Raw genomic sequence first — 26,893 nt, forward strand, 5'->3', positions numbered from 1 at the left:
GTTCATTGCTAACAATTACATGGTCCTGCATAGCGGAAGTTCAATTAGGAGGCAAATTAAGGGGATGTTGAAAGACCCAAGGACATTGGTTAACTGGTTAACTTATCACTTAACATGTTTGAATAATGTAAACCCACAGTTACAGAGAACTCAAAATAGTTGTACAGTGCTCTGGCCACTGCAACACTGGAAACCGTCAAAAAGCCCAAGGATGAGGTAGGAAAGAGCCATGAGGTTGCCCTTGCCTCAGTGTCAGTTCCTTCAGGAAAAGAGATTAGTTAAAATAAATAACTGTCAGAATAAGAGCTATGAGGAATCACTCATTAAAATAGGGCTTACATAAGATACCTTAATGGAACAGTGAAAGTAAAATTATATGGCACTTCCAGATATACCAGGGGGGAGATGTCAAGGGGAGGTGGTTGGATGCTCTCTTGTTGGAGGTGGTCATTGCCTGGCACTTGTATGGCAGGAATGTTACATGCCACTTATCAGCCCAAGTCTGAATGTTGTCCAGGTCTTACAGAATATGGGCACAGACAACTCAACCAAAACCATGTGATCGCCCCCATTTGTCCATTTTTCACATGTGAGCTAGGCTGTGATGTTCTGCACAGTTGGAACAGCTGTTGACATTCTGGCCCTGAAAATTCTTAGAACCTGGTTGTGGCAGTCAGAATTTTCCTCATCAGTGGGAGGGTACCTAATTTACACAAAGCTAGCAGTTTTTAAACAAGCATCTAATATTTAAAATGGGTGTCCTCACTCACTCTAAAGTTGTGATAAAGTTTCTCTTGCAACGATTTGTTATCAAATATTAATGTTTCTCCATGGAATTACTGATGCTCAAATACAGTTAAGAAATAGCCGTGAAATAAGCTTTTTCAGCAATCTAGTTGCCATAATAAGTATACAGCAGCCTATCATGCTGATCAAATGCTATCTACATGTTGTGGGACGTCATCTTATTCCAAATTTAAACTTCCTTCCATATGGGGATTAGATCATGGAGTTAAACAAACAATACATCAGAATAAGAATTTTGCAAATTCACCAAGCAACCAGTTTATTTAGTATTTAATAGGCTAATGGTATGTACAGTATTTAACAAACTGTAATAGGTGATAATGGCAACGAAAGTTAACATCATTCACATTCCTCTTGCCAATATTTAAAGCTCATTAATGTGACGTATTCAGTTTTAGAGTATCTCGTAGCTCTGCTATATCTGCTGGAGTAGTTCTGCAGCAGCCACCTATAATAGATAGGTATTTTTAAAAAGTACAAAATTAGAAAGGTCAATTCTTCAGTGATATTAATAGAACTCAGATGTCAGAATCCATGCTTCAGCAAACATCCAGCTTAACAACTATATAACTATTAGTCAAAGATAAAAATGCTAGATGTTACAAAAATATTTAAGCTTAGGATCATGATTTAAGGGTCAAACGGTGTTTGAAATGTAGATAGCGAAAATAACAGCACTTAAGATTACAGCAAAGAATTCCTGTTTAAAAACTTTCTGCTGCTAGAGATGGGGAATACTTAATACAGTTCATCCATAACTATATTTGGGTTCTCCAATATCTCAGTTGACCAAGATCAGAAACTAATTCTCTGAGAGCTGAGATTTCTGATCATAGTCAAAACAATGTTACAGGTGCTACAAATGGCATCAGTATCCCTAAGTTCGGGATGTGAAAATTGATCAGGGTGTCCACTCCTTGCTCTCCATTGACTCCTGCTGAAAAGTAACAAATGTGAACAATCTCAGACATGGCTGTGATGCATATTGTAGTCTGATAGTCTGGCACTCATCTAGGCTGAAATATAATAATGAATGAGGAATTAGAGTGAAATGGGACAGTGAAACTCCACATCAACAATTCAGACACTTTCAGCACAGGAAGATTGGCTTTGGCATTCCAAAGCATTTCAATAGTTAATTACTTTTGAACTGCAGACCTTGTTATTTAGGCAGCTAATTTGCACACAAAAGTGAAAACTAGTAGTAAATGTTTTTATTGGCTTTGGTTGAAAGAGAAATGTTGGCAAGACATGAGAACTGCTCTTCAAATACTGCCATGTGATCTTTTAAATCATCAAAAGAGACAGAAAGGGCCATTATTTAGAACTTAATTTCAAAGATGATATATTCAACAATGCCATTAATCCTTACTACTGTACTGAAATGCCAATGTAGTATATCTGTTAAAGTCTTAAAGTACAATTTGAAGCCACAAATTTCTAGTCCAGATACAGAATACCACCAATAAAGCTAAAGTGAACTTTAAAGGGGGAAAAGGGCAGAAGGAAAAAGGAACCTGTTTGTGGACAAAATTTAAGATTTCTTACAACCTAATTGCAAAATCAAAGCCAGTCAGCAGTGAAGTAATTGTGCTCGCCGATCACTACACCGCTAGCTGACCATAGAATATTTGTGGGCTTTTGAGTGGATCCTTTCTGTCATCAGACAACTTTTCCAGCAAGACGCTCTGTGTTGGATCACCCATGATCAATGGCTTGTGTGAGCAGGGCAAAAAGTAGCGAAGTGCTTCAGCCAATCTAATTGAAGAATCCTCACTGAGACATGTAGAGTCTAAATCTGGAAGTAAAGTTGTTAGCCTCACTATCATTCTCAAAGCAAAATCTGAGGCATTAATTTTCAAGGGCAATTAGGGATGAACAATAAATGCTGGTCTACCCAGCGACACCCACATCCATGAACGAATGAAAAAAACCTATGTGGTGAGTCAGGCATTAATTGAAAAAAGCAATTGTTTTTGTGCAAAATATATCTACTATTTTAAAACAAAATATCATAGGTAAAAGCAAGAGTAAGTTTTCATACTTTTATTGAACAAACAACATAAATAGAGCTATGTCCAGATTATTAATAATCTGTATGGTATGCAAGAAAGGAACAGGAGCATCCGGTGATCACCATATCATTGGAACTGAAATGATCATGGAAGTAAGACTGTGACACAAAAATGCTGGTCTGAAAATGAGCAGCCTTTGAGGAATTGTGAAACTAGATTAGGAAAAAAGGTTAATTAGAATGATTAATGGCTGTGAGATCACAAAAGTGGACCTTATTTGAGGAAATGTCAGTCAGGTTGTAATTGAAATTTATTCTAGAAAATTAAAACCACTCAAAAAGTAACAAAAGGCCAATGTGAATCAAGAAAGAGATTTATTAAGCACATTTGTCTTTATTCCAGAACTGGAAGAAAATATACCCAAGATAACAAGTTTCCAGGATAGCAGTTAAGAAGCAAATAATGATAAAGTATGGCTATAAAATAGATAAAGGACTTGATCCACACCAAAATGTGATAGGAAAAATTTACAGAGCTATGAGATATTTTCTAAATTCTGCAAGATTCCCAAGGAATGAAAAATAGCTCAAATAATTTAAAAGTGTCAAGAGACATCCTAGAACGTACTATACAGTAAGACATTGGTTGAAATGATTTTAATAGATAAAGTGCAGAAAACATTGGAAAATCATTACTTTTTCCATAGGCTTCCATAAGCATGGATTCCAGAAAGGTAGTCAAGTGTATCTAAGCTGCTGGAGCTTTTCAAAGAGATCAGTGACCTGTTGCACTAGGCAAGTATAATTAATGATCTGTACTTAGATTTTCAAAAGGCCTTTGACATGGTTCAAAAATCACAGAATATGGTGTTGGGTAGAAAAATAGTTTCGAAACAGGAAACAAATAGTTGTAAAATATGGGGACTTTAGAGATCCAAAAGAAGACACGAGCAGGATATCTTAGAGGTTGATCTTGTGCTGACTCATTAATTATATGCTAGTGATCTCCCAAGGAGCGGCTCAGTCTGAGAATATAATATTTTGTAACAGTTGTGCCATGTAATATACAATGCTCTGTTATGAGGCCACTGACTTATGGTGAATATGTTTTTAAAATTATTCTGGGATTCCTGGATTGAATTCTATAATTTTTCAGTTTTCTATTACACTGTAAATCAATGATCTTGATCATAATAGATTGATTTAATTTATTTTAATCGTATCTGTTTGAAGGTGAAGGATCAGTAGGACTATGTAGGGAAGATGTATCAGGTTGCAGGAAAGATGTTAGATGTATAGCAGTATTGTCAAGCAGTTGGAGAGGGATTAGTAGAATTTGGTAACATTGGGATGGTCTGGGTTTAGATTCCACTGTAGAACTTGTCAGAATTAGAATGGAAGTGTGGGTGTTGAAATACTAGGTGAGGGATGCTAAGGTTTTGGCAGAATTGTGGATTTCTTTTAGGTTTGGTAGAAGTGAGAGGAGGGGAGACACTGAATAGACAAGCATTGAAGGAGAGTGTCGCATGTGGACAAAATGGGAGGGAGTTCCTGGTATCTGGGGTTAGTCGGAAATATGAGAGTTTGCAAATATTAGGGGAGTCTCATTGTCTGCAAGAGCTCTGAAAAGTGGAGTGTGAGTCTGTATTTTTGAGAGAACACTTGGGAGGATGTTTCCAGGTATGGACATAATGAATTCAAGGGTTTGTGAGCATTGAAAGAGTTGAAATTTAGGAGTACTTGGGAGCAACAAAATCTGTAGATGTAGGGGTAGGGTATGCACAAGTCGTAGTGCTTGGTGGTTTGGCTGGGGTTCTCCTGATTTGAGATCAGTGGAGGGATGTCCAAGGTACACTAGGATAGAGTATTCTTCCAGAAGGATCCAAACAGACAATTTCAAATATATAGTCTTTGTGGTTGGTTTATTTATACATTTAATGCCCTTTTTTTGGAACGGCACTGGAATAATTCTAATAGCTTAAAAATAACTAACACTCTAGGCTTTCTGTTTGCTATTCTGTGTTCATCCTTAAATACCGGCTGGTGAACTTTTAGTCCATATTGGAGATTGTGCTACAAAAGGGAAGGGGAAAACATTGCACATATTATCAGTCCTTAAGCACCTCTGCCACTCCACCTCTTCTCTTTTCAGACCCAGTTTAAAATCCACCTTTTTGACCAAGATTTTAGTCACTCTACCTAATATTTCCTTATTTGGCTGGATGTCTATTTTTGTCTGATTACACTCCTGTGAAGCACTTGGGGCTTTTTTCTATGTTAAAGATGTATAAATGCAATTGTCCTTGTTGTTAAAGGGCTAGAGTCAATATTTAAAGACATGTAGTTACTTAACATATGGGGTTAGAAATTGTTTGTCTTCATATTTTCAGTATATTTTAGGCCTTTCCAAACGTTATATGCTCAAAAGGGTAACTAGCAAAAAAGGGAAGAAAACAGAGAAGAAAGAGAAATGGAATAAAAACACATACCCAACCTTTTAAACGTACAGATTGTCTATACAGTAGAAAGGTTATCTCATGTCAATGCATTGTTGTCTTTAGTTTAAGTTAAAGGCTTGAGAGATTTGTGAAGAGATGCAGCTGAATGTAATCAGCGTATGTATGAAAGTTCACCTTGTGCCTGCAGATTACTGTTATAGAGCAGCAGCAGCTAGATAAAAAAAAGTGGGAATTAAACCATGCAAGGACAGTCCTACAGAACTGGATTAATTTCCTTTCCTACAAAAATAAGCTATTAATAGCCCTCCAACTCTCAATCCCCCTCTCATCAGATATCAATTCATCTCCCTTTTAAAAGTGTCAATTGATCTTGAATTTAAAAATCTTCTCTGGGAATTTGATAAACGTTTTGCGTCTTTACTAATCTTAATTAATTTGTTTTTATTACTGTCTCCTTGATCATAGCCATACAACTTAAATTTCTGAAAACTTACCAATCCATTTAGCCCCAAGTTCTTTCCATTCCAATGCAAATTTTGCAAGTTGATTATTGACTGGCCTGTTTTCCCAGCTGGGAGAATAAGGTATCAGAAACACAACATTAAGCAATAAATAGCTTAGGCATTATATAGCATACAGAGAAAGCTGTAGAAAGTGATTTTCTATGTGCGTATCATAGTACACTGTTTTTCCAAACTATTGGCCACTGTCTCCCAAATATAGAGAAAGTTGCATGAAAATAATCCATAAATGCATTTTGTAAAACAGAATCAATATCTTAATCATAAATTTAAATAAGGTCAAAAGCAATTAGTGTCATGTAGAAGCGAATCCCAGTGAAGTCTTTCTTTCTATTTCATCCCTGATTAATTATTGTAAAATCTTTTCATCGGTTTGTTATTTCACTGCCTCATCATCTTACTGATTTTATTGAGATTATTTGCAGTGGTATAGTCTCTCTTCCCTTCCTATCAATTATGAGTAAAGCATGGAATTAAGGATTCCTGACCCCAATTTTCAACCGCCTCCTATAGGACAGCAGTTTACCTGGAACAATGTTCCAATTGAACATTTACAGCAATTCAGCCTAATGTGTTTTTGCCAACTCTTTGTTCGAGCAATCCAAAACTAATCCCACTGACCTATTCTTTCCTGTACCTTTCTCTTTATCCAGTCTTGAATTAAAAGATGCATCAGTCTCTGCATCAACCACTGTCTATGACAAAGCATTCCATGCTCTCCACATGAAGAACTTTCTCCTGAGCTCTTTTCTTGCTCATGATGAAAAATTTAAATGGATGGTCCCCTTGTCACTGATTTGCAAACGAGAAGAAATAGTCTTTTCCTATTCACTATCAAACCCTTCATAATTCTAAAGCTTCTATTAAATCTCTGTTTGTTCTACTGTAGTGGAAATAGTCTCGGTATCTAAAGTCTCTTCTCATTACTGTAGTTTCCAACACTGGCATTATTTTGGTGAATCTATACTCTATACTTATAGAACTTTAATTCCTATCTAAAGAGTTTCCAAAACTGCACACAGTATCATTAACTTGCCTAACCAATGTTTTGTACACATTTAGCATTACTTTTATTTTCTGTGCCCTATTTTTAAAACCCAAAATGCTGTTGGCCTTATTTTTAGGTTTAACTTAATTACAAATTTGGGTCTGCTGCAGGTTCAGTGGTGTAAGTTACTCCTTTAAGTGATCTGGTTGCCTGCGCCTTGCAAAAATTGGCTTTCACTGTTCTACACCTACTAGGGGCAGCGACTTCTATGTTCTGGGCTGGATCTCTGAGGCAAGTTCTCCAAAGGTGGACCGAGGGAACACTAGACAAAGCATTAGCTGGTTTATTTGTAAGCTGCTTTATTTCACAATGGATAAAATATAAGAGCGTCTAGTACAAAAAAAGTAAGAATAGTTCAAGTTCTGTTTGCACATATTAGTGACCCAAGAATGATCACATCTACCCATCTTTGTTTTGCCATCGATCCACTCAGCTGGAATTCTCAATCTTTCATGGATAATCACACTTGCAGCTGAGCATCAATTCCATAACACTAATGAATTTTAATCTTTGCAATGTTTGGGTGGTCACTACTATTAGAAGACCAAAGGGTTGGAATCTGCCTTTGAGCCAATCAAACCAAAAGTCTAGTGTAAAGCTAAAAATTTTGAAAAACTATCAATTAATATTTCTCACTGATGTAAATAAACAGGACTAACCTGTTCAAAGGGACATAGAGGGATTAGAAGTCATGCTGGATTTAAAAATAGAGACATTATTTGTACAAAATGGTTCTACAATTATTGGTTTAAAAGACGCACCGTGTATTAGGATTCCATCTTTCCCCACTGTTGGGATATACAATCCATCCTCTTTCTGGTCCTCTATTTTTGTTGCTTGTATTAAGGAGTGGACTAACTATATCAGGGGGGCAGCAGTTTAATCCTACAGCTACCAGCTGATCAGATTTAATTGCAAATTTCACTGTATCATCAAACTTCTCTCCATGAGAAATACATTGCTCATCCTGCAACATAGTTTGAAATAAAGATTAGAAAATTCAAGTAAAAATTGCACTCTAGAGCTGTTAAGATCCATAGGGAGTTCTGGAAGTTCTAATAGTAAAATTGCAAACTCCACATGAATTAATAATAGATTAAAGGAGGCATTTTAACTACTGCCATTTGGTAGCCAGTTGATAATTGCCAAGTCCATTTCGAATAGGTGTCACAGCCCACCATCTCCAGGCTGTTTGGGTGGCATGGAGATCAATCCAATCCGGTCAGCAGAAAGGCTGGGGAGAAGGGCCTGCAATTGTGCAAGGTGGCATCCCGAGGCAGTAGCAGCCCACATAATTCTTGTGGAGCCCAAAAGAGTGCTCTGTTCCTCCTGGCCCCACAAAAATCCATAAGTCATAGAAAGACTTATCTTTCCATGCTTCCTTCTCTTGCCAACCAATTTTACTGAGCTAAACATCAACGGTGCTGGCTCCGCATAGTAGGCTATTAAAATTGCATCAGAGTCCTATGTACATCATATATTTGCATTGATTCATGAGGCTGCCAGGAGACCCTAGGGAATATGGGGTTAGATTTACCCTTACCCGCCAGCAGCTATGAAGGCAGGCAGGCTCATAAAATCCAGCGGGTGGCCTTCCCGCATGCTCCTGACCTGTTACAGTAGAGGTGTCAGGCAGCCCAACACCCTTGGGTCTGTTGAGGCCCTCAGGTGGCCATTTAAGGGCCTCATCCTACCCTCGCTACTATTTTACCCATGACAGGGGCAGCCCGTGCCATGTGGGAAGCCAGGCAGCTTTAGCTATGTGGACTGGTGTCGGCCAAGTTTGGGGGTGGAGGGTAACCTCCTGCGAGGGTTCCCATCGGAGGAACCCCCCCACCCAAGATCAGACTCACCCCTTAACCCTCCCACCCGACCTCTCAAACCAGCTCCCCACCCCCAACCCCTCACTCCCCTTCGCTGGGGCCTGCCAGCCTGACCCTTGTGAAATCTCTCCCGCACAACCCCCCGCCCCGCACCCCAAACCTACCTTTGTGTCCGGCTCCAGCAACAATCTCCTTTGGGGACTGGCAGCTGTCTGACGCGGGACAGACAGCTGACTGTTAAATGACAGTAGGGCAGCCATTTTTTCCCTGCACAGGCTCCTCACCAACTTTTTAGTTGGGGGATGGGGATCACACCACCTCATAAAATCCAGCCCATGGTAATGGAGTGAGAACAAGGTGGTAAGTCAATCACCTCAATTTCCCATTTCTGCCAGGTGGAGGAAGTTAAAATTTCCCTTCAAATCTCATTAGATGAGTTCTTATTTTCATATAAGGTTTACAATTCTTCGCCAGGTTTTCAGAGGGAACATTGTAGAGCAGTGGAGTGCTTCACTATTGGAGAGAATTGTTCAAAAGAAGCCCACTTTGTATTGACCTCTTTCAGCGAGTCTGATATAGCCACAGGAAAGTCCATAGTCTCACCTGTTCTATTCTTTCAGGTATAAGAGATGCAGCATTACAACAGAAACTTTTCACTTTACTGTTTAAAATAAGCTTTGTTAAATAATGTCCTAATAGCATTTAGTACTCCAAGAAAATTCATATTCAGGGAAAGCATTAAACAATTTATTATTCCAGGGAACATTTTTATAATCACAAACATCACAAAGGAAGATAAAGAAAGCCATTCAACTCATCTAGCTTGTTCTTTGCTCGTTCTTTCGTCCCTCCCAAACAAGCATGCATTTGCATCTTGAATGACCAGGTTTTTTGCCTAACCGCTGAACTGCAGGCCATTACAGGTATCGCTCTTTATGTGAAGAAATACATTGTAAAATCAATCCTAAACTTCACTTCTACCAGTTTGTATCTACGTCTTCTTGACCTACAGTCATAGTTTAACTTGAAGCAGTTCACAAGATTAACTTTTCTAATCCATTTAGTTTTTTATGCAACTCTAGGGGCAGAATTTTTCCGTCGGCGAGCTGGGGATGGGGCCCGCTCACCGATGCGAAAATGACACAGGATGACGTCAGGAGGAACGTCCGACGTCATCCCGCCCTATTTAAATATTCAGGAAGGCGGGCGGACAGCGCGATCTGCTGTCCACCCGCCGACCTGTCAATGGCCAATTGAGGCCATTGACAGGATCATTAAGCCAATTAAAGGCCCTGCCCGTCCAACCTTAAGGCTGGCGGGCAGACCAGGAGCCCCAGTGGGCTTCTGAGAAAACATGAAACCTCATCCACTGGCGGGATGAGGTGTCACGTCTGTTTTAAAAAAGTTTAATAAAGTTTATGTGATATTTATTAACATGTCCCATCTCGTTTGACATTGTCACATGAGGGGAACATGTTAATAATTTTTTTATTATTCTATTTTTGAAGTTTGATGCACTGTCATGATCTCCCTGAGACAGCACTTAGTCTCAGGGAGATGTGCGCTCTTTCGTGTGCATGCGCGAAAGAGCGCACTCTGACAGTTGGGGAATCCCTCCCCCACCCCGCACAGGAAGCGCATTGCGCTTCCCATTGTGCGACCCGCTAGGTGGGCCTTAATTGGCCCGCCCACTTAAAATGGCGGCAGGGCCCGTTTCGGCGGCGGCGATTGGCTGCCCGCCCGCCGCCGAGCCAGTGGGGCCCATCAAGGGCAAAATTCTGCCCTAGGTCTCCTCTCATAATGCTCCGTTCACATTTAAAGAATGCAAGATCCCAAATTCCAGGGGTTCATTCTGCTATCACAAGTACGTCAGAGCAGAAATCACAACCATTCTAGCCCCAAGCTGGAAAACCTGTCATCTGTATAACCAGGGCTGGTGTTTCAGTGGTGCTTATGTGGAAGGTTGAGCTAAATATTTAGCTCTCCATTTGCTCTAGCCAAGGTGTTCCCAGGCCATTCATAGATGAACATGTGTTACGGTGAGGCTTACTGAGGTCGTAATGGGCAGGAAAAGAGAGAAAGCCTGGAACCCACCTACCCACTCCACTCCCCAGATATTCCACCTTGGAGAGCAGATAGAATATTTTTCCATAGCCTATGGCCAAACTCATATGGCAGAACCCCAACAGAATCATGTTATGGCTCAAATTTCTGAGTCCCGCTTCCCTGGAAAAAAATCAAGCTATCCAACCTTTCCAGCCCCAGGAATTTCAGATCCAAAGCCTTTCCTCAGAATCACCTACAACTTGTAAACCTCAGAATTGTAATGCTACTGATTTGGCAATAGAGCTCAGAATTCACTTTGTTAGTTCTGCAATGACCAGACATGGCCGGCATTCAGTCTACTAGGACTCCCAGATTCCTTCCTGTTTCTTCCCCATCTGGTTTGACATAATTCATGAACTCAACCAGATTCCATTGCTAAAGCTTTTACAGTATTTTAGAAATCAATAAAAAAGCTAACTTTCATTAATAATTCAAATCTATGTCTAAGTACCTTGGCGGAAAATGACAGCCAGGCTTTAGTGTTAGGAAATTCGCTAAGAAGTTCCACCAAAGCTTCTCCTTCTTTCTGACTGGGAATTGTTTCCATAGCAATGAGATCCACTCCTGCAGTTACCAAATACTGCATCTGAGGTCGATGCCAAGCCTTTAATTCCTGCAACAACCGCAAAAGGATTATGCAGCATTTCAAAATAATTTCATAAATAAAATATTTGAATACTGAGCATCTGAAGTTTCAAAATTATGCTACAATTTTAACTTTTTCAGTATTGAATTTTCCTCTGAGAAAATCATTTTGTATTACAACATCATACAAATTGTCTCTACATTTCCAATGAAGTATACAGCAGGTGTTATTTGCCAGGCAGACCAAATCCACAAGGGAAACTTGGCCATGCTATCACAATGATTCTGCAATTTGTATTTATTACGAGAAGGTTTGGGCACTGAATTCAGAAGTAATGAGTCTACTAACAGCTTTAGAGATTTTAAAAATTAAACTAGAACACTTATTAACAAAGGAAAAGAATAAAACACATGCACAAGATTACTGTTACACAGTTACTTAATATTATAACAAGTTCCAAAATTCCTAATTAACTAGACTCCCAACTACACAACCCTTTTAAGGCAACGGTCCAAAATAGATTTTAAATTTATAGAGACAATCCAGCAAGGTTACCACAAGCACCCACTCGACAGTGGAATTCCAAAGGCTTTTCACACGATTTTGGTTACTGGAACAGCAGACTTCTGCAAAGTGTCTAGAGACTTTTCCCCAAGTCTGTTTCTCATGGTGTACCTTTCAGATCTCACATGGCCACACACACATCCTTCCATCCTTCTTTAAATATATTTCTTCCTCTTTAATTTACAAATTCCATTGTTCCCCCATGTCTTTGGAATTTACTTTTCCCATAATATAAAAATCTATTATGTTCTCCTTATGGTCAGCACTTCTGGGAAAAACCAACATAATAACCTTGCGATAAAAGCAAAATACTGAGGATGCTGAAAATCTGAAACAAAAACAAAAATTGCTGGAAAAACTCAGCAGGTCTGACAGCATCTGTGGAGAGAAAGAGTTAATGTTTCGAGTCCAGATGACTCTTCTTCAGAACTAAAGAGAAGTAGAAATGTGGTGAAATATATACTGTATAAGGGGGGGGCGCGGACCTACTATCTAGCTTCATCTGTCCCACCCCCCCCTTATACAATATATATTTCACCACATTTCTATTTCTCTTTAGTTCTGAAGAAGAGTCATCTGGACTCGAAACATTAACTTTTTCTCTCCACAGATGCTGTCAGACCTGCTGAGTTTTTCCAGCAATTTTTGTTTTTGTAATAACCTTGTCCTATTTATCTTGTCAGTTATAAAAACCTTAACATGTCCCTTTGAAAACCAAACACCTCTCCACTTATCTTAAAATGCAAATTTCATTCACACCCTATCTGCTGTCTTTACCTATCTAACTCATTAGCATTTCAAATCCCTTTTTACACCTAACTCTTTTGATAATTTCAACCTTGCAGTCTACCCATCTCTAATTTAATTAAATCAGCCACACACACACAAGCCTAATTTACAATATCCCACAATAATATTATGAAAAATATGATAGTTTCATGATAAGTACAAATCAGAAAAAGTTATAAACCAGGCCTTCATTCTAGTTAGCTGATGAACTAAATGCTTACCTCTCCAGAAATGTGTAAACTTATCAGCATTTTGAGAAAGAAAATCTTGTATTTTTAACATCACAATAAAAGACTGATCTCCCCAAAATTTGAATGTTAGGACAATAAATGCAATGAATCCTTTAAGGATTTAAAGAGATTAATTATACAAGAACTATCAGTCTTGGACTGGCAACTGTGAAGTGCAATGCGAGGCTGGCAAATGTGGGTTATATTACCAGCGCCCATATCTCACTGTCCAGGAACCTTTCTATTTCAGGCATTTGACTCAAGTATCTGCAACAAGCATTCCTAGTTATTGTATAGTTATATAGTGAGATGCTGATAAAAAACTGTGCTTCAACATTAGAAGAGCATCAAAGGGATATTTGCTATTTCCCACACCAGCCATCCAATGGCCTGAGTAAGACTGACAACTAATACGTAACACCTTAATAAATAATACAGGGTAATTATCAAGGAGCATAATTTAAACTCTTAAATTCTTAATAACTTTAATCTTAGTGTCAGCTGTGGTTCAATCGTAGCACTCTTGCCTCTGAATCACAAGGTTCTGGACTCCCAATAGAGTCTTGTGAAACTCTACTCATGACCATGTCTCATTCAGATATGCGCCACTAATGTCAACCACATGCCTATGACATCTCAACCAGTTCTTCATCCAACACAGTATCTGTCTAATAATCCCGTATAATCTAATTTTATCCAATAGCGTTCAATGTGGTACTTTATCAAACACGTTCTGGAAATCAAAGCAGAAAACATCATCCACTATTCTTCCTTAAAGAACTCAATTGGGATCATGAGGCAGGATCTCCATTTTTTGATGCTCAGGAACACTAATGAATGACATGAGGATTGACATGATTGAGGTATAAACAGTGCAATTCTTCCTCTTCCAAGGTTTATTAAACACTTTTTAAAAAATTTGGACAGTGTTCCTTTCTCCCTCAAAATTAAACTGCAAAAAAAGCAAGGTTCCTTCCAAAGCAAAGATTACTTTTTTATTTTGTCATGGGGCACTGGCGACACTGCCAAGGCTGGAATTATTGACTATATCCGGAGCCAACTGGACATATGTCTATTCTTGAGATGGTGTCAAGCACTAACCACCTACTGTGGGCAGGAATCTCAGGTTTCCTTTCCAGATGCAATTTCCCAAGGTGTTATGTGGGAATTGAACTCACAACATTTAGTCCAGTACTATAACCATTACAATTGTCTCTTCAGCAGAGGTTTAACACCTAAACCTGAATATGTATATCAGCAAATAATATTCTGTATAGATACTGGCGATTGGACAAGACAAAATTGCTACATTATAAGTCACTCATATCATCATATACAATTTGATCCATACCTCTTTAGTCATCCATTCGACATAGTTTCCTGAATATTCAGAACCATCATGCAGAAAAGCTCCATAAGGCCCCATGGAACCTGCAATAAGGGGCTTTCCCCTTTCTCAAAATCGCAAAATATTTTAATCAGGTTATTGGTAACTTCATAGGAACATAAAATAAATTACATTACATAAAAAACTTGTCGAAAGTGGCTACTTCAAAGGCCAGCAAATCTATCTAATGAGCAGCTTAGCTATATTGATAAGTATGTTCTTGGATTCAGTCCCCTGTTGTAAGATGTTAGTTCCATCATAGCCAGTATAATGGCTCAGGTGCCACACTTGAGCATCCTGGGGAAGCAGCCTGCATCCTCACTCCTGATCATTACAGTGTGACCCATGCTAGAAGTGTTCATGTGGGTGTTGAGCTAGGACAAGATTACGCTTAACTGTGTTGCTCCTTATAATCAAATAATCTGCTCACAGTCACTGTTAAGGTTCATACATAAATATCTTTCACTTTAGCCAAGTACTGAAAGGGATGCAAACATCCCTGGAACTATACCTCTGCATGAGTCAATGCTTTCAAGAGAGGAGCAGAGAAATTTGGGGAAAAAAACATAGGGAAAAAATTGGAAATGTCTATTAAACATAATATTGAATACATGATTCCACTAAATTACATTGTACTGGGGGTCAGGACATATGTCTATTTTTGCTACAGCACAGGGTAGCTGTATTGAGTTTTGATGCCATTAAGACCACCCAAATAGAAACCCACAGGCATAAATTCAAACATTGCACTAGAGTCCCACAAGCCTTTTAAAGTTCCATGAACACTGGTTTCCTTCTTGCAGCTGATCCAAGTCAGTTCAAAGAGAGTTATTAAATTGTACTGTACAATCTTGCATGAATAAAAAAACAGTTTTCAGTTGCAACTAAAGGGTATTTTAAACATCATTTCAGCTTAATTGATCTTTTCTCATTTTCAAGGGTCCACTGATGTAGGGAAGTGGGGAAGGCATTAAAGAGTTATTAAATCTAATGCGCAAGTGGCTTAATACCATCAGCAACATATCACAGAATCACAGTGCAGAAGAGGCCCTTCGGCCCATCAAGTCTGGCCCGACATGTGAGAAACACCTGACCTACCTACCTAATCCCATTTACCAGCACTTGGCCCATAGCCTTGAATGTTATGATGTGCCAAGTGCTCATCCAGGTGCTTTTTAAAGGTTGTGAGGCATCCTGCCTCCACCACCCTCCCAGGCAGTGCATTCCAGACCGTCACCACCCTCTGGGTAAAAAAGTTTCTCCTCACATCGCCCCTAAACCTCCTGCCCCGCCCCTAAACCTCCTGCCCCTCACCTTGAACTTATACCCCCTTGTGATTGACCCTTCAACTAAGGGGAACAGCTGCTCCCTATCCACCCTGTCCATGCCCCTCATAATTTTGTACACCTCGATCAGGTCGCCCCTCAGTCTTCTCTGCTCCAACGAAAACAACCCAAGTCTATCCAATCTCTCTTCATAACTTAAATGTTTCATCCCAGGCAACATCCTGGTAAACCTCCTCTGCACCACCTCCAGTGCAATCACATCCTTCCTATAATGTGGCGACCAGAATTGCACACAATACTCCAGCTGTGGCCTCACCAAGGTTCTATACAACTCCAACATGACCTCCCTACTTTTGTAATCTATGCCTCGATTGATAAAGGCAAGTGTCCCATATGCCTTTTTCACCAGCCCACTAACATGCCCCTCTGCCTTCAGAGATCTATGGACACACATGCCAAGGTCCCTTTGTTCCTCAGAACTTCCTAGTGCCATGCTGTTCATTGAGTAATTCCTTGTCAAATTACTCTTTCCAAAGTGTATCACCTCACACTTTTCAGGGTTAAATTCCATCTGCCACTTATCTGTCCATTTGGCCATCCTGTCTATATCTTCCTGTAGCCCAAGACATTCGACCTCACTGTTAACCATCTGGCCAATCTTTGTGTCATCTGCAAACTTACTAATCCTACCCCCCACATAGTCATCTATGTCGTTTATATAAATGACAAATAATAGGAGACCGAGCACAGATCCCTGTGGTACGCCACTGGACACTGGCTTCCAGTCACTAAAGCAGCCTTCTGTCATCACCCTCTGTCTCCTACAAGTAAGCCCATTTTGATCCACCTTATCAAATTACCCTGTATCCCATGTGCCTTTGCCTTCTTTATAAGTCTCCCGTGTGGGACCTTGTCAAAGGCTTTGCTGAAATCCATATAAACTACATCAACTGCACTACCCTCATCTACACACCTAGTCACCTCCTCAAAAAATTCAATCAAACTTGTTAGGCATGACCTCCCTCTGACAAAGCCATGCTGACTATCCCTGATCAAACCTTGCTTCTCCAAGTGGAGATAGATTCTCTCCTTCAGAAATTTCTCCAATAGTTTCCCCACAACTGACGTGAGACTCACTGGCCTGTAGTTCCCTGGCTCATCTCTACAACCCTTCCTAAATAACGGAACCACATCAGCTGTTCTCCAGTCCTCTGGCACCTCCCCCATGGCCAGAGAGGAATTAAAAATTTGGGTCAGAGCCCTTGCGATCTCCTCCCTTGCCTCCCTCAGCAGTCTGGGACACAAATCATCCAGACCTGGAGATTTGTCCACTTTTAAGCCTGCCAACACCTCCAATACCTTGTCACTCCCTATAACATGGCCGTTAATCATATCAGTTGGTTTTCCTGAGTTCCCTATTTACTGAATTAAGGCGTTCCAATTTCGATCACGGTGTTTCGATTCTTTCCTCACCAAAAACCGGCAGGTTCCAAAATCTGGCACAGCCTCAGTCCTGAGGTTGCCGGATTTGAGATACTCTACCTGTATCAGCTGCACCAAAGAAATTAATACTGGCTCAAATTTCACACTAAAATTGACAATAGAACAGTGGGGGAGTTTGCAGCCCCAGAAAGTAATGCTTCAAAGCAGCATTTCATACTTAAAAAATATAGGTTTAAAATTTTGCTTCTCAATTTGGTTGAAAAAAATACTTGCAAGATTTCAGCATGTACAATATGGGTTGTGCAGTTAGCCTGAAAAGCAAGTCTGAAATGAAAAGCTAACAGTAGCTGCAAAACATACCTGAACTTCTAGATTCTGAGAGAAACTCATCGACTGCCTCTTTAGCAAGTTGTACTCCTGACTGCAAGAGCAGGGCTGCCTCCTCTGGTTTCAAACTAAGATACTTAACAAATCCTGCCACAGTCGCCTGGTATGTGGCTGTAGTAATTACATCAGCGCCACTACAAAGGTACCTAGAAGTGAAACAATATGTATAAATAGTTTTAATGTTGAAATTAGAGAGCTATATTTGACTCAGATTCTATCTGCATTGACAAGTCAGCATTACATTATGGTAGATTTTCCAATTGGAACTATTAGGGGCAAAGAGGATGCTAAAGGGAGTGGGGGAGGAAATAGTGGAAACGCTTGCCATAATTTTCTAATCTTCCCTAGATATGGGGGAGGTGCCAGAGAATTGGAGAGTGGCAAATGTGACAATTCAAGAAAGGGTGTAATGACATTCCAGTACAGGTCAGTTAGGTTAACATCAAAAGTGGATAAGGTTTTAGAAACAATAATCAGGGGAAAAAATCAATATGCACTTGGAAAGGATTGAGTTAATTAAAGAGAGCCAGCATTGATTTGTAAAAGGCAAATCATGCTTGGCGGATCTAACTGAATTTTTTGATGATATAACAGAAAAGGTTGATGAAAGGAATGTGGTGGATGTTGCCTATATGGATTTACAGGAAGCATTTGACAAAGATCACACAAAAGGCTGGTTAACAAAACTGAGGCACATGGAATAGGAGGGTCAGTGTCAGCTTAGACAAAAAAAATTGGCTTAAGGTGAGGAAACAGCAAGTGGTGGTAAATGGTTGTTTTTCAGACTGGAGGATGATAGACAGCGGTGTACATTTTGTTTTGAGATATATGTAAACAGTTTGAATATTGGAATACAGAGTGAAATTCCAAAATTTTGCCAATGGTACCAAATTTAGAGGCGTGGCAAACAGTGAGGATGATACCGATCAATTGTAACATGACATAGGTCAGCAGAATGGACAGATAAGTGGCTGATGGAACTTAGTACGGAGAAGTGTGAGATGATGCATTTGGCAGAAGAGATAAGAAGAGGCAATATAGACTTAATGGCACAGTTCTAAAAAGTATGCAGGGACAGAAAGACCTGGGGGTTCATGTGTATAGGCCTTTGAAGGTGGCAGGACATATTGATAAAGTAATTAGCAAAGCATATGGGATCTTGGGCTTCATAAATAGAGGTGTTGAGTCAAAGAGCAGGGAAGTTATGCTTAACTTTTATAAAACTCTGGTTAGGCTTCAACTAAAATATTGAGCCTAGCTCTGGTCACCACGTTTTAGGAAGGATGTGAGGGCTTTTGAGAGGGCACAGAGGAGAATTACCAGAATGGGTTCCAGTGATGAGGGATTTTAGCTACAAAGTTATGTTGGAGAAGCAGGATTTGTCTCCCTGGAGCAAAGGAGGTTGAAGGGAAATTTGATAGAGGCATACAAGATAATAACCAGGTTTAGAATGGTAGACAAAGAAAAGCTCTTCCCATTAGCTGATTATACAATGAGTAGGGGATAAGCATTTAAGGATTTGGGCGAGAGATGTAGGTGGGATGCAAGGAAGAGCCTTTTTACACAGCAAGTGACAATGACCTGGAACTCGTTGCCACTGAGAGTGGTGGAAGTGGAATCGATGGTTTCAAGAGGAAATTTTGGATGGGCACTTGAGGGAAATGAACTTGCAGGTCTATGGGGATAGAGCAGAGAAATGGGACTGACTGGATTGCTCTACAGGGAGCTGGCACGGACTCAATGGGCCGAATGGCCTCCTCCAGTGCCATTATGACTCTATATATAAACAGTTATCAAATAACGATACTCAGTTGGGAAACAGCTAAAATTAAGTTATGCTGGAACTCTGCCCTTTAGAGTACTGTTGAATATTTCTGAATGGCCTAGGACGTGTTAGCAGGTTTACCAGCACATAAAGATCAATTAGCAAAAAATGCGTTTGACACCATCTCAAATGCTTAGGCTTTACACCCAGTATATTGCTCATTAATCTATTTGCCCACATAAAATGAGCTTCCAAGGCTAATATGCTCTTTATCACCGTGGATTTAAACATCATTACAGTAACATTGGCAGAAATACTGCGATGCTATTTCCTTGGCTTTCTTTTTTCTCCTTTTCTTTCCTCTTTTAGACTTTGTGCCAATTCTTGTTTGTTGCCGCTTTTTTCCAACATCCACAATAGTGGCAAGTTGTTCGTCCAATAGAAAATCATTCTTTGCTTGTGCTTTTTGGATGAAAAAGAGCATGTCCGACAGAGAGAAGGCAGATAAGTTAGGTTGATCAGTCTGCTTATCCTAATCTGCATGGAAGTTAAAACTCCTCATTAAAATCACTCTGCCTCTAATGCATGCTTGTCTTAATCTCTGTGTTACTGTATTCTGCCACTTCATAGCTACCACTAGGGGCCTATACACAACTCCAACTACAGTATTATCCTTTTTATTTCTTAATTGTACCCATATCTTGCTGCCTGCTTATTTCTTATATCATCCCTTATCGCAGAAGTAATTTAATCCTTAATCACGAATTCTACTATTCCCTTCTACCAGATTCCCTTTCCTCTTTAGAATGTGAGGGACTAAGACCTCACCCTGTATATTTTTTATATAATACATATAGAGATATGCTCATTGCTATCTCTAAAAAAATTCAAACTGGACAAGGACCTAAAATGGCTGAATCTATGTCTGTCTGTGGCCCCGAACAGAAGAAGCTGCCTGGCAGTATCGGGGAAACTCACACATTGTTATCCCTGAATACCCACTAACGACTCCCTGTGGGCTGCACAGAACAAATTCAAAGAGAGCTATACAAAGGCCATCTGCATTTCATAACCCAGATTGGCCAACAGGAGTCTGCTCATCTGCAAAGACAAAGGGCCCTGCAACATTCCTTTCAATTCTTAATGGCTGAGACATTTAACAATCTTGGGGACCCAGACAAGGGATACACATCCTTTGTCAAAGACAGTATGGAGTGTTAGGAGTCATGTGACATGGGCCTCTGGCTTGTGGAACCAGTAATATTGCTTTGCTGAACTGAAAAGTCTCAGTCTGCCTTTTTAATCATCTGACTAGCAGCCTCACAGACAAGGAGCTCTGGCCCAGGTTGGACACCTAGCCTCAACTACACTGGTCCTGCTGGAAATTCCGCATCATCGCCTACAAACCTGATTCATTTCTGCACGCCTATCTCATCCTGTAAAGGCAACATCACCACTGCTTTTAACCCAGTTCAAGATGTTCCTTGCTCTGACACCAGTAAGCAACATACCATGTGGCACTCTCGATCCTGTTTCCAAAAGATGCTGTCAGTCCCCCTAATTTTTGATTCCCCTACAATGACCATCTTAAGCTCCCCCTCCCCCTTCCTTTGGACAGCATCCTGCTCCAAGCTGCCATGGTCAGCATTCTGCCTGTCCTTCTGACAGTCTTCATCCTTTTCCTCACAGATTGTACATCATACCTGTTGGATCGGATCAGCTTCCATGGGTCCTCATTCTCTATTGCTTAGGTATTAATTTCTATCTCAATGAGCCCAGAAGCTAGAAGCATACTAAAAGCAAGTTTGGGATATATCTCAAAGATAAAAACAAAAAGCTAAAAGCTACTGCGGATGCTGGAAATCCAAAACAAAAACAGAATTACCTGGAAAAACTCAGCAGGTCTGGCAGCATCGGCAGAGAAGAAATCAGTTAACGTTTCGAGCCTTCATGGCCCTTCGGCCGAAGTTCTGCCGAAGGGCCATGAAGGCTCGAAACGTTAACTGATTTCTTCTCCGCCGATGCTGCCAGACCTGCTGAGTTTTTCCAGGTAATTCTGTTTTTGTTTGGGATATATCTCGTCCCTTTTAAAGCTGAAAACTTGGATACATCAAGCCAAACAGCCTAATCTATAGTCGAATCAAGTTGATGAATTAATGCAATTCTTCCTGAGCTCTATCCTGTTCAGGATCCCAGCCCATTTGCACATTACCCGGCACTTCACCTTAATTTGATTAATTTTAGGACAAATTAAAGAGTGTTCTGCTTTTCGACCAGTATATATTCGATCCAAAGTAGCACTTTATACACCAGGCACTAAAGTGAGTTAGACTTAGAGAAAAAGGCCACTCTGCTCTTCTCCAAATTTATGACAACCCCAACCTCTGAAGATCACTGCCTATCACACGGGTGAGACATTTTTCCATCTCACACACTATGTGTAGTCTCTCTGAGTCAGATTGCCAATTTTGTACCAATGTTGAACTTGGGACATTTTTTACTGTGGGTCCAAGTCCACTAAGACCTGGATTAAAAGGGTCTGTAATCACTTCAGGCAACAGACAGAAACCTTTTATCCTATCAGGCCTTGAATATGCACGTTGTTACAATCCCTGTGGGGAAACCATAAACCAGAATATCCAAATTTACTGAATGACCCCAAATGAAGAAATTATCAACAAGATTCCACTTTTTGTAGCTATCACTTTAACACAAATCAGAACCAACATACAAAAATTAAAATTAAACATGAATTAACTAGCAAATGATAATTCAAATAAAAAGGCAAATTTCTCTTTAAATAATCAGTACAACAAAGATATGTCTTACACAGCCACAAGTACCCGCAACACTCCCTGCACAAATGTGGCACTACATAACCACAGTTCCACAATATGCTGTTCTTTATTCATGCTGCGTAGGTCAGGAGTCCCATACGATAACAGCTTTCATCTCCAAGTTTGATGGGTATGATTATCATCAGCAAGGCACACTTGGTGAACTTCTAGGAACCTTCTCTCCATTGGGTCAAGACAGTCCTGATGGTGTAGCTTTCCTTTTCAATCAACCAACCAATAACACCCCGATTCACAGTCTGGCCACTCCTGATACAAACTCAGTTTTTTCACATGCCTGAGCTATACACACCACATTTTATGATTTAGTCCCTTTTAGCTCGCTCCTACATCGCTTCCCCAAGAGCTTCTGGGATTCTAGTTTTCTTCTTACTGCCAAACAAAAAACAAGCCTTCTCGTAGAGAGCTTTGCTGGCTCTGCTCACATGAATTCAGTGTTTCTCTTTCTGCCTGCGCATTCTCTTTGCGTTTGCATCTGTGTGCTGATCGTCTTTTGCCTACAGCTTTCCTTTATGCCTGGCCGCACAACTTTGCACGTTGACTTCCTTCCTGTTGGTCAAGAGTCACCAGGTCACATGGACCAGTATTTCTTATTATCCGATAAAATTACAATTGATCCCTTTACAATTGATGCAAACTCTTAAAAATCCTTTTCAAGCATTCTTAAAAACAATTCCCTTACTATATTGCTTCTGGTCAAATGTTGTCACAATGTGTGTGTGAAAGAAAAGAATGAGGGTAAGTGATGCTACTTTTCTAACATAAATGGTCCAAGTGGGAGATTAAATTAATGAGCACACTGAGTGGCGACAAACCTGTTTATTAGGCAAGCACCTCAAGCACTTATAACAAATACCTCTATAAAGTATAAAGGGTACGCAGGCTCCTGATAACAGGTCCTTCTCAATTCCACAACAATAGCAATGGATATAGGGCTACTTACCAACTAAATTGAGCTGTATATTTAACATTGAACTACAGACAAATTATTCAAAACAGTACAACAAAAATCTGCTTCTAATTACCTTGCGTGCACATTTTTGATTGCCTGTGGATTAGTTTGCAATACTCTGGCACTCCACAATGGATCTTCCTATTACAGAAGAAAGCATTCATTATTAAAGTGCAATTTGATCTACATTCACTGTGCTTTTATTTCAAGTCAAACCAATAAAATTCAACCCTCCCCCCACCAACCAAGAGGTGTCCAGAAGGCTAGAAAGGAACAGAGGGAAATTTCCTGACTCCAGTAAAACGTGCAGAACCTGCTCTAGCTGCAGTCAATGGGGGTCAATGTCAAGGAGGAACTCCAAGAGGTGAAGAGCCAGCAAGCCTCGCTCATTGCCTCGGAGGTCTCTAAGATCGTCTTCTGGTCCAGAGTCTGCTCCGTGAAGCAGGATGAGATGTGCTCACGTTTCTTCTTCCAAAAGATACACAGAGAGAGCTCTGTGATCAGCAGCCTGAAGGAAGAAGACGGCTCAGTAAAGTCATCACAGTCTGACATTTTGAAAATCAGCAAATTTTTTAATGCCAGATTGTACGAAGCCCACAGACAGCACAGCTTCCCAGTCCTTCCTGTCCTCTATCACGGAGGTCTTAGACGACAGTACACGGGTGAGTCTGGACAAACTGCTATCTCCTGATGAACCGACTAACGCCCTTGAGTCCTTCGAGAAGAGTAAAACTCCCGGAAGTGACGGCTTGCTGGCTGAGTTGTATTTGACTCTGTGGGATTGGATCAGCCCAGACCTGTTAGATGTATACGAGGCAGGAAGATCTCTGACAGCCTCGTGCTACTCGGGGATACGACTGTCTATGTATAGGACAGGGATGTGGACGCCTGCCTCATCAGCTTGAACCAGGAGAAGGCCTTCGACAGAGTATCGCACACCTACATGGCGGATGTGCTCTCCAAAATGGGGTTTGGGGAGGGAATCCGCAATCCTCCATTATTTTCTTTCACACACACATTGTGACAACCTTTGACCAGAAGCAATATAGTGAGGGAATTGTTTTTAAGAATTCTTGAAAAGGATTTTTAAGAGTTTGCATCAATTGTAAAGGGATCAATTGTAATTTTATTGGATAATAAGAAATACTGGTCCATGTGACCTGGTGGCTCTTGACCAACAGAAAGGAAGTCAACATACAAAGTCGTGCGGCCAGGCACAAAGGAGAGCTGTAGGGAAAAGATGATCAGCACACAGATGCTTCTGGCCGGCAACATGTCAGAATCCATGAGGAAAGGCACCTTCACCCTCATCTATAAGCGGAAGAGGGAAAGGGAGGATATTAGAAATTGGCGGCCCATTTCACTGTTGAATGTGGGCTATTAGATTCTGTACAAGGTTATCGTCAATCGGGTCAGGTCTGCTCTAGAGTTGGTGATCCACCCTGACCAGACCCGCTCTGTACGCAACATGACGATCTCTGACAGCCTCATGCTATTCGGGGATATGATTGCCTATGTGTGGGACAGAGGGGTGGACACCTGCCTCATCAGCCTGGTCCAGGAAAAGGCCTTTGACAGAGTATTGCACATCTACATGGTGGATGTGCTCTCCAAAATGGGGTTTGGGGAGAGAATCTGCAACAGGATCCAACTGCTCTACAGAAACATCAGTAGCACAGTTTCAATCAATGGGTGGGAATCAAAAAGCTTTCCAATTAAATCTGGAGTCAGGCAGGGCTGCCCTCTCTCCACTGTCCTGTTTGTGTGTTGCATAGAACCCTTTGCTGAGTTCATCAGGAAGGATCTGGGCATCAGAGAAGTGACGATCCCAAACAGTGGAGGCCAAAGCCTCCCTGTACATGGACGATGTCACCGTCTTCTGCTCGGATCCACTGCTTGAAAAGAAAACTGGGCATGTGGGAGTGACGATCCCTCTCTATTGCGGATAAGAACCTGTTCATCAGGTGCGAGGCACTCTCGGTGTTGTTGTATGTAGCATGGGTCTGGCCCATTCCTCACTCCTGCGCTATGGCGATCACCCGACCCATCTTTCACTTTCTCTGGAGGTTGAAAATGGATTGTGTTCACAGGGACATGAAATACAAACCTACAGATAAAGGGGGGAAAAACGTGCCCAACATCGCCCTCATCCTGATGCGTGTGGCTGCATCAAGCTGTGCGTAGACCCTCAGTATGCAAACACCAAGTGTCACTACACGCTGAAGTTCTACCTGTCCCCAGTGTTGCAAAGGATGGGTCTGGCCATGCTGCCATGGAACGCTCCAAGTAGTTGGACCACCTGTCCCTCATGGAAAAATTTATGCAGAGAAACATCTTTGAGCACAAGTCCATTAGGTAGTGGTCAGCACATAACGTCCTAAAGGCCCTGCGGGAAAAGGAGATGGTGGATCCTGTCGGATGGTTCCCTGAGCACTGTCAAAGTCATTTGGCAGAATGCCTCATCGCCAGAATTTTCCAATAAGCACCAAGATGTAGCTTGGCTGGTGGTGAGAAAAGCCCTCCCTGTCAGATCCTTCCTACTCGCCAGGAGTCTCACCCCCTCTGCACGCTGCCTTCAAGGTGGCTGTGGTGGGGAAGAGACTGTTGTGCTCCTCCTTGTGGAATGTGCCTTTGCAAAGAAGGTCTGTAGAGAGATGCAGTGGTTTTTGTCGAAGTTTATCCCTCGCAGTTCTGTGACACAGGACTCTGTGCTCTACATGCTGTTCCCAGGGACACACACACTGACAAACATCAACTGCAGCTGGAGGATCATCAACTAGGTGAAAGATGCTCTTTGGTCTGCCTGAAACTTGTTGGTCTTCCAGTGCAAAGAGTTGTCCCCGACCGAGTGTTGCAGACTGGCATATTCCAAGGTCCAGGACTACATGCTGAGGGATGCACTAAAGCTTGGGACAGCTGCCGCAAAGGCACAATGGGGAAAGGAATGCCATAGTGCACCAAGGGCTGGGAATTGTATAGACCTCTTGGGATGTATGACCCACATTGAATGTATGCAGCAAATATTACATGTATTATGTATCCCAATTGTATTGAAGCACCTCAGAGTGCAACATGATCTATGAAGATAACTTGAATACCATTGCACTTTCTGACTGTAAGGACCATATTGAAATGTCTGTAATGTCCACTGATTGTATTGAAGCACCTCATGATCTATGTGGGAAACTTGCACTTATTGATTGCACTTTTTGTGAAGGCCATTTTGAAATGTTTTGTAATGTTCTTTCAGATATTTTATGAATAAAGTATATTTTTCAAAAAAAAAGGAATGATAGAAGGCTTTATAAATACAAGTCAATTTTACACAGGCTGACTGCAAATTGCTGCTTCTTCGTTTTCTGGTCACTAAATCTTTTTGTAGATGCTCATAACCAAGGACAGAATCCAAATTACATAGGGAGGAGGCGGAGCCGAGAACGCATAATCACCTAGGGGTGGAGTCAAACTTACATAAACAGGTAGGGGCGGGGTTACGTTTACATAATCAGGTAGGGGCGGGGTTACGTTTACATAATCAGGTAGGGGCGGGGTTATGTTTGCATAATCAGGTAGGGGGCGGGGTTATGTTTACATAATCAGGTAGTAGGCGGAGTCATGTTTACGTAAAAAGGGCGCGCCGGTTTCGCCCACTGAATTATTTCAATCCCTAATTCCATTCCCTACCCTCCCCCATCACCTGCAAATTCAGGCCTGCCGCCTCGAGCTCGGTCGCTAAACCGCCATCAACAATCGTCATCTCGTGTCCGTCACCCATCCTCGAGCACGTCCGTTACTCGATTGACACTTTTCATAGCCAATAGGTGAATGCCCCGCAAAGTCGCGACGGACACAATCATTGGCCTGTCATCAA

General features: G+C 41.0%; 1 protein-coding gene across 1 annotated transcript; it reads right to left on the bottom strand.

Moving 5' to 3' along the window:
- Positions 1–1,040: 1,040 nt before the first annotated feature.
- Positions 1,041–26,891, bottom strand: LOC144682937 (homocysteine S-methyltransferase YbgG). The gene is made up of 8 exons (XM_078545856.1): positions 26,720–26,891; positions 23,096–23,163; positions 17,424–17,596; positions 14,299–14,402; positions 11,230–11,391; positions 7,611–7,816; positions 5,775–5,851; positions 1,041–1,255 (listed from the first exon to the last, which is right to left on the bottom strand). Exons 1-8 carry the CDS (start codon positions 26,795–26,797, stop codon positions 1,182–1,184), a joined length of 942 nt encoding a protein of 313 aa, XP_078401982.1. The 5' UTR covers positions 26,798–26,891; the 3' UTR covers positions 1,041–1,181.
- Between the last annotated feature and the right edge of the window lie 2 nt (positions 26,892–26,893).

Source organism: Cetorhinus maximus, chromosome 7 (assembly GCF_964194155.1).
Source record: "Cetorhinus maximus chromosome 7, sCetMax3.hap1.1, whole genome shotgun sequence".
Lineage (NCBI taxonomy): Eukaryota > Metazoa > Chordata > Chondrichthyes > Lamniformes > Cetorhinidae > Cetorhinus > Cetorhinus maximus.